The 8923-nt window shown below is 40.2% G+C and overlaps 1 protein-coding gene across 1 annotated transcript in view; it reads left to right on the top strand.

Moving 5' to 3' along the window:
• The first annotated feature begins 260 nt into the window (after window positions 1-260).
• The window catches only part of SCN10A (sodium voltage-gated channel alpha subunit 10), a 77195-nt gene continuing 68532 nt past the window's right edge, over window positions 261-8923 (top strand). The window contains 3 exon segments of the mRNA XM_072941026.1: window positions 261-596; window positions 1998-2116; window positions 5816-5896. Coding sequence (XP_072797127.1) covers window positions 327-596; window positions 1998-2116; window positions 5816-5896 — 470 coding nt within the window. The 5' untranslated portion in view covers window positions 261-326.

The raw sequence follows: 8923 nt of genomic DNA, 5'->3' as shown, positions 1-8923 counted from the left end.
GTTGAATCTGGTGGGGATGTGTTACGAAGTGATGAAGAGGCAATGACTTGGAAGCTCACAGAGAGTGTAGACATGACTCTGAGTTACCTGGAGTAGGGTGGAATAAACAGCCTCCCCCTGAGCATGCTGCAGGGGCAGTGAGGTCCCGGGGGAGCTCAGTGTGAGTTAAGGAAGTAACTGGAGACAGGGTGGGGAAGAAACTGTTCTATTCTAGCAATCAGGGTGGGAGAGATGGGAGGGAAAGGGCCAGTGGGCACGCTGTTACCTCTCTGTGGTTATGTCCACCCTCCTAAGAGTATAAATTCTTCCTGAAGAAGAATGAGAAGATGGAATTCCCCTTTGGGTCCCAGCAAGCTCCACACTTCCGTCGATTCACTCCAGAGTCCCTGGTGGCTATTGAAAAACGAATTGCTGCCAAGCAGGCGGCAAAGAAAGTTCAAGAGAAGCCCAAGAAGCAGAAGGACCAGGAAGAGAAGTCTCGGCCACAGCTATGCTTGAAAGCCTGCAACAAGCTGCCCAAGTTCTATGGCAAGCTCCCGGCAGAGCTGGTCGGGGAGCCCTTGGAGGATTTGGACCCCTTCTACAGTACACACCGGGTAAGGGCTGCCGGCCGGAACGGCTGTTCTCTGCTCTGGGAGAGGAAGCCTCTGTCCCACCCAGCCTGGGAGCCCTCCTGCACCCTGGCTGATGTGGCTGTGAACTGGACTCCATTAATGAAAAATAGATCTAACTCACCTTCTTGATGCTGTCTTTGAATCTCAGTGGTGTTTATGGTAGAGGTTAATTAAACCCCAATCCTCAAAAGCAGTGACGGCTGCTGCGGAGTTTTCAGAGGAATTTGGCTGTTTCCTTGGATGAGTTGTGGCCTCAAATTTTCAGAGGTGTTAGCTCTCTTTGCAAGCAGGGAGCAGAGGTCTTGAGGCTGGTAGGTAGTGGGTAGAGTAAGGAAGGGGAACCAAAATCAGGGTGATTTAAACCAGTGGTCCTCAAAGTACGATCTAAAACCCCCTGGGGTTCCCAAAACCTTTCAGGAGTTCAAAAGTATTTCTTAACAATACTTAGATGTCATTTGTCTTTTTCAGTCACACTTTTATGAACATGTAATAGTGAACACAGAGGCTATTGATGGAGGATCACATCTGTCTACTAGAATGTATGTTTGTATATGCCTGTGTTTTTAAATTTTCTATGTGTTAAATTTCTAATAGTATACACACACATGCGCGCACGCGCACTTATAGACACACATACACACACATATACATACACACACGGTATAAGCAAAAAGGTATAAACATTAACCTTTAAAGTCCTAAATAATTTTTAAGAGTATAAAAGGGTCCTGAAATCAAAGTTTGTGAACCACTAGTTTAAACAAGAGCTATTTCATGCCAATTATCCAGTTTGTGTTGTATCTTGGATGAAAACAGTGGTGTGTGAGTGTTTGGAAGTTGGGAGCGGCAGGAATGAATCATCTCAAATATGGTTTGTAGAGCAAATTAAAAGGCACTGGAATGTCTTTTCTCTCCTCTCACCTGCTAAAAGCCTGCATCCCCCTAGATGCTCAGAGAAGGGAACAGTAGAGGGTGTAAAAGGGGAGACCTAGGAGGTGGAGAACAGAAGGACCATCATAGACCAGGGACGATCCACTAATCAGAAGAGGAATTACATGCAACCAGAACCCCACTCTCCTGCTGCCAGTCCTCACCCTGGGCACGATGCATCTCACCAGCCCCCGGGTCAGCTGCCTGTTCACTGGGCACTCTCAGGAGCCCACCTTGATGCAGTCAGCCATGGGGCTTGGGGTCTTGCTAGGAGGGTGAGGATATGGCTTTTAGTTCCTAATCCTCCCTAACTCCCTGCCCCTCTGTTTGCCTCTCATTGACCCATGGGTTCTCTCTTGAGCCTGAGGTGATCTCACTTATGATGAAAACCATGTTTGGGGGAGGATGTGTGTTTCTCACTGGAGGTCCACCTTCTCTTTTGTTTTGTTGTAGACATTTATGGTGCTCAACAAAGAGAGGACCATTTCACGGTTTAGTGCCACTCGGGCCCTGTGGTTATTCAGCCCTTTCAACCTGATCAGAAGAACAGCCATCAAAGTGTCTGTCCACTCGTATCCTTTGCACAGTTGCCCCTTGCACGTGTTAGAATCAGGCCTTGCCCGCTGTGTCCAGTACCTTCTTCAGGGGTTAACAATAGAGCCTTCCTCCAGTTGAATCCTAAAACAATGAGATCGTTAAATTGAAAAAAGAGTTTGTGGCTTTAATATATTCAACATCGGAATGCAGTCCCAAGACACAGGAGCTGTTCAAGCAACCCACAGGTGGGTTTGGGTTCACCTAGACTAGTCTGGACACATCTGTGGATGCACAACTTGAAAAATATCCTCTTTATGAGGGGAGATTGCTGATGCACCCAGGCACATTCTCACCACACGTGGCCTGCTCTTCCCACAAGGTAATAACCAGTAGGAGGCCCCAAGGCTTCTTTGGGCAAATGAGATGGGTGTGTGTTGTTACTCTGTGCCATTGCCATGATGCGGAGTGGCTGCTTATTTGGCAAAAGAGCAGCTCTTCCTAGAGGGCGAAGAGAACAGACTGCAGTGGGCAGAACGAAGACCATCTCAATGGGACCATATTGGTCATGGGACACTGCCTACAGCACAAGTTACCCCCAAACTACTAGCAGGTTAAAAATGTCAGTAATCTGAGGTTCATGCCATTGGGGAATGTAGTCATAATTAGAGACACATTGGTCAAATGTCTGTATTAAACTAATTGCTTTAGGTAGCTTCAGAAGCTGCCTCCAACTCTTGTTTCTCTCCCCTCCCGCCCCCAAGGCAAGCCAAACTAGGACAAACAAGGGACTTTGGCTTGGTTTCCAAGGATCTTCCCTGGTGACTGTCCAAATTGGAAGTTCCTAATAACAAATTCAGCCCTGGCTTCTACGAGGTTGATTTGCAAGAACAGTCTCGCCTCAGCTGCCTGGCAGATGGTAGCCAGCCTTTTCTTAGGGAGGGTGCAGTTAAAGGAGCTCTCTCCTTACCCTCTGGGGCAGCTTGCTGGATCGCTGGACAGCACTCAGTGAGCTGGCAGACCTGGCACAGTCATCTCAACATGGAACTGCACTGCTTGATACAGTTGCATTACATTTTCCCTTTACGTGCTTTATCTTTATTGCCAGCTAGTGGGAATTCTATTTTCTTCATTCAATCTTGGCTTTCCTAATGCTGTAGAAGAGTATTTAATGATAATATTAGGCTCCCATTTGCTAAATATCTTCCAAGCATCAACATTGTCACAGGTTTAGAAACCCCTGAAGAAGGGATTAGCATCCTCATCTTACAGATGATGAAACTGATACTCAGAGGCGTTAAATTAATTGTCCAGGGTCACACAGCTTGTTATAAGGTCCAGCCTACCTCTTGCTTAGAGCAGTATCAGCAATAAGGAAGTAGGCAGTTAATGGAAATAAATTAGAGTAATCTATTCTCTCAGTATGTTATCTCTACTTGGGTGTTTTTAAAAATATATACAATTACATAAAAATTAGAAATAAAAATAGCAAATATACAAATATCTCTTCATCTATCCTGGTTGAATTACATCTAGTTCAGTAAGAAACAACTAATTAGAAATAAAATCCCCTTAAAGAACCAAGTAACCAGTAAATATGCTTTTTGTCTTGAGACTTGATGAGTAAATAATTTCTGGGTGGAGTCATAGCCAGACAGAAAAGCTATTAAGGGTCTCCTCATAAAAATCTGCATTTATATATTTAGATATCATGAATTTGGTAGCTCCAGCCCCCCAAAATATTCTTCAAGGTATGGAATTCTCAATGTCCTATAATTAATATTTCACCAAAATTATAATTCTAATCATATTTGCTATGAATGTTTTCATAAGCAATATTATCAGAATAAATCATAATTCTTCCAAAGGCTTGTGGAGTTGGAGATATGATTTTAATTTAATCCTTGGGTTAACATTTCCCCCTATGTGAACACATTTCTTAATTTAATTGCAAGTCAACAGGAAAATGTGGCTTAATTAGTAGAATTTCCCCTTTCAAAATAGATGTGTTCCTAAGTAACTGCAAAACAGGGCACATTAAAGGCATTTACAGAAACCTAAAATAGATTTAGATACTTCTGCTCAAATTGAAATTATGAAAGATGAGTAGTTCACTCTCTCTGTAGGTCAAGTTTCTCTTCAGGCGTTGTCTTTCTTTAGGAAGTAACTGTTAGGAACCCGCCTAGTCCTCAAAAAAAAGTCCAGTGGGAGAAATTTGTCTTTGGATTTTTCTATCAACATTTCTTCTCCATCTATTTACCCTCTTCCACTCACCTTCCTTTTCAGTGTCTCCTTCCCTTTCTTGTAATCCCTTTGTCCCCAACCTCTCCTGTAAGATTCTCCTCTCTTGCTATTCAGAGTTCTCCATGACAGCCTAATCCTGTTTGGAATGTTCTCCTTGAGCCAGCATTTCACTTCCCTGTGCTGCCTCCACCATTCCTAACCAGATGTCCATTTCCTTAGTGTGACTGATCTCAGACAATCTGACTAACCTAATTCCCATGAAAACTTGCAACCCTCCCCTTATCTCTGACTTCCTAGGAGTACAGTCATCCCCTACTATCCATTGGAGACATGTTCCCAGACCCCCAGCGGATGTCTGGAACCACAGATAGTACCAGACCCATATATACGTTTTTTCCTATACATATCTACCTATGGTAAAGTTTGAGTTATAAACTAGGCACAGTTAAAGATTTAACAACAATAACTAATAATAAAATAGAGCAATTCTAACAAAATACTGTAATAAAAGTTAGGTGAATGTGATCTCTCTCTAAAAATTTCTTACTGTACTCTACTCATCCTTCTTCTTGTGATGATGTGAGGTGAGATAAAACCCACGTGATGAGATGAAGTGAGGTGAATGACATAGGCACTGTGACACAGCGTCAGGCTGCTAGTGACCTTCTGACCATAAATCAGAGGGAGGATCATCTGCTTCGGGTGATCTTGTATTATGGGGACATGATGATGTTGATGGTTGGGTGTCAGAAGCATACAGTGTCGGTGGGGAGGGAAATAGCTAAGTAGTAGACTGTGTTCTTAGCATGCATGAGGTCTTGAGTTCACACCACTGAAAAAAAAAAAAAGAAACAATGTTGATGGTTGGGGGTCCCTGGTGGGAGAGAGAAGCATGGCTGAGATGTCATCAAGCTAACTCAGAATGATGGGTAATTTAAAACTTACGAATTATTTCTGGGATTTACCATTTAATATTTTCAGACCACCACTGACTATGGTTAACTGAAATGGCAGAAAATGAAACCATGGATAAGGGGGACCATAGCATTCTCTTTGTCTTTTAGGAAAAAAGACATTTGCAGGATGAAATTTCAGGCCATACTGTATAGAGAAATGCAGATGTCAAGGCAGAAGAACATTTTGGAACAGATTCTGTTTCCTTTCATCTTGCAGTCTGAGTCCACATCTCAGCGCCATGGTTGACTATCTGTATGACCTTGGAAAAATATTCAAGTTTTGTCAGCCCGTTTTCTTAGCTCTAATGGGTAGATAATAATATCCACCTGTAGATTTGTTGTATTGGAAGTAACGTGGATGAAGTTTTCACCTCAGGGTAGGCACTCAGTAAGTGTTAGCAGTTGTCATGTGACAAGAACGTAAAGCTGATCCCAAGAAAGAGTTACGAATTTAATCAATTCAGGTGTCTAGGTGATCGTGAGTGACATGTGGAAAACATGGTGACTCTCAGCTTTTCCTTAACACAGGCCTCTCAGGTGGTTCAGTTTATTTATAACAATCACTATTTTGGTCAACTGTGTGGGCATGACCCAAAACGAACTTCCAGAGAAAATCGAGTGAGTAGATTTGCTGTCATTCTTGTACTTTTCCTTTGTGTCCTCTCCTTCTCTTCCTTCACTGGGCGGCTTGTTTCTTTTATTCATCCTGCTGGGTTTCATCCAGGCAACGTGGAATCCTATTGCCTATTTGATTTTGTAATGGTTTAATATCTTCTCTGTGGACTTTGTTTCATAAATGTACATCTGATTTTCAGCTTCAAAGAGCTATAGATTAAAAATTCTCAATCTTGACTGCCTGTTGGAATCCCCTGGGGAGATTTTTTAAAATATGGATGCCTGGGTCCCAACCCCAGAGGGTCTGATGTCATTGTCTGGGGTGACCTGGGCAGATGAACCCCATGCCTTCCACCCCACCCCACCCACACACACATTCACCTGCTATGTGCACACCTGAGTGAAGCTGAGGGAAGAGCCACTTGGAAAGAGAGACAGGAGCAAAAGTGAGGCGGAGCTAAGAACAAATGGTCCTGGAACGTATCAGAAAATGACCCATCAATGAAGCTGTTTAAGTTATCACGACTTGTATACTTCAAAGTGACCTTAATATTCCTGAGATTATTCTGTCTCCCTGGGTTAGTGATGGAATCTCAGTAGTTTCAGACTATGGGGCCTTTTCAAAAACATCCTGTACCAACACATCTGGGAGGGGTGCCCCTGGCCCAGCTCAAGCCTGACATATTTTTGGTGTTCTGTAGACCTTTCTCTTTTTCCAACTTCTTTATTTTTATCTTTTTCTGACTATATTAATACATGCTACAATAGGAAATATGTTCTATTTCTATTAATCAGTTAAAGAAGAAATATCAAGTGGCCATCTTGATGCTGAAAAATCATTTCATAAAGTTTGATACCTGTTTGTGATTAAAAACTCTTAGAAAAGTAGGAATAAAAGGGAATTGCTATAGTATTATAAAGGGTAACCACTTGAAGAAAGGAGCAAACATCATATTTAATTGTGAAACATGGTAAACTTTCTCTTTGAGATTAGACGGGGGAAAAAGGAAAAGATGTCTGTTTCATCAGTTCTATTCAACTTTGTAAAGGAGATTTTAGCCAGTGTAGTAAGACAAGGAGAAGAAATAACAAGTATAAGAATAAGGAAAGAAATACCAAAGATGCCACGATTTACACATACTATAACTGTGTGCATAAAATGGCCAATATAATCCAGAGATTAACCATTAGAATTAATAAGAGAGTATAGAAAAGTAGCTAGGTACAAATTGATATACATAAATCAATTGTATCTCTATATACTAGCAACAAACAGAAAATGAAATCGTTTTTAAAAATACAATTTACACTGGCAGTTAAAAATACCAAGTTTCTAGAAATAAGATTATCAAAGTATGAGTAAGATCTCTATAAAGAAAATTATAAAAATATTAAGAAAACCCAAAAAATGGAGTGATATATTATATTCTTACATTCAAAGGCACAATATTGTAAGACTCCCCAAAATGACTAATAAATTTAATATGATTCCAATCAAGATCCCAACAGGCTTTTTTTTGTATAACTTGACAAACTGACTCTAAGATTTATATGAAAATGCAAAGAGCAAATTATAACCAAGACACTTTTGAGGAAGAAAAACAAGGTGGGAGAAAATAATGTGCTCTACTGGATATCAAGATTTACTATAAATCTCTAATAATTGAAACAGTGTGCCATTGGCATACGATTCGTCAGACCAGTGGAACAGAGCAGTTGGCCCGTAAATAGGCCAATGCACATACAGACCTTGAACTGGCAACAAAAGTGGCATTGCAGAACAACCGAGAAAGGGCAGTATTCAGTAAATGATGCTAAAGAATTAAAAATTCGAACAGAAAAATTACATTGAACATCCAGCTTTACACCATACACAAGAATCAATGCTAGGTGGATTAAGATCTAAATTTCTGCGGGAGGATATAGCTTAGTGGTAGAGTGCGTGCTTAGCATGCATGAGGTCCTAGAGTCAATCCCCAGTGCCTCCATTAAAAGAAAATAAACCTAATTACCTCTCCCACCAAAATTTAAAGAAAAATTTTTAATTAAAAAAAATCAAAATTTCTTTGTGAAAGACAAAGACATAAAGTTTTCAGAAGGTTAAAAAACAAACAAACGAAGGAGAATGTCTTCATGACCTCAGGTTAGGGAAAGATTTATTACATATGACACAAGAAGCACTAGCCATGGAGGAAAATACTGATATGTCTTAGTATGCTAAAATTAAGAATTTCTGTTAATCAGAGGACAACTTTATGAGAGTGAAAAAGTAAAGCTACAGAGTAGAAGATATTTGCAACATATATGCCTAAAAAGTGTTTATATCCAGAATAATGGCCCCCTGCAAATGAATTAGAAATATGTCAGAGCAATCAATTGGAAAATGAGCAAAAAAATTAAATAGGCATTTCACAAAAGTAGAAATCCACATGGTTGATAAACATATGAAAATATTCTTAACCTTTTTCTTAATCAAGGAAATGCGAATAAAATCACACTGAGAGATTACTACATACTCATCAGATGAGGAAAATTCTAAGTGTGACAATATCAAGTATTGAGAAAGATATGGAGCCACAGAAACTCATATATTTCTGGTGGGAATGTAAATTTGTACAACCTTTTTGGAAAGCAGTGGATATTATCAAGTAAAGGTGAAAACACACATACACTGTGATCCTCTAATTATACTGTTAGATACATACACCCAACAGAAATATGTACTTATAGGCACCACGGTATAGCTGCAAGAAAGTCCATGCACCTTCCCTATAAAAGCCCCAAAGTAGAAACAACCAAAATGTTCATATATTTTTGAATACATTAAATATCTCTGTTAAATCCTTAAGAAGGGATCATTTACAGCAGTGAATATGAATAAACTGTATCTCCACATAGGAATGAATCTTCAGAATATAATATTGAACAAAAAAAGCCAGACACAAAATATTACAAAAATGTGATTCCATTTATACAAAATTCAAAAACAAATAAAACAACTGTTTTGTTTAGGGATGCATACTTAGGAGG

This window comes from Vicugna pacos, chromosome 17, assembly GCF_048564905.1.
Source record: "Vicugna pacos chromosome 17, VicPac4, whole genome shotgun sequence".
Taxonomy (NCBI): Eukaryota; Metazoa; Chordata; class Mammalia; order Artiodactyla; family Camelidae; genus Vicugna; species Vicugna pacos.
The sequence above is the reverse complement of the archived record's forward strand: the minus strand, read 5'-3'. Positions and strand labels throughout refer to the sequence as shown.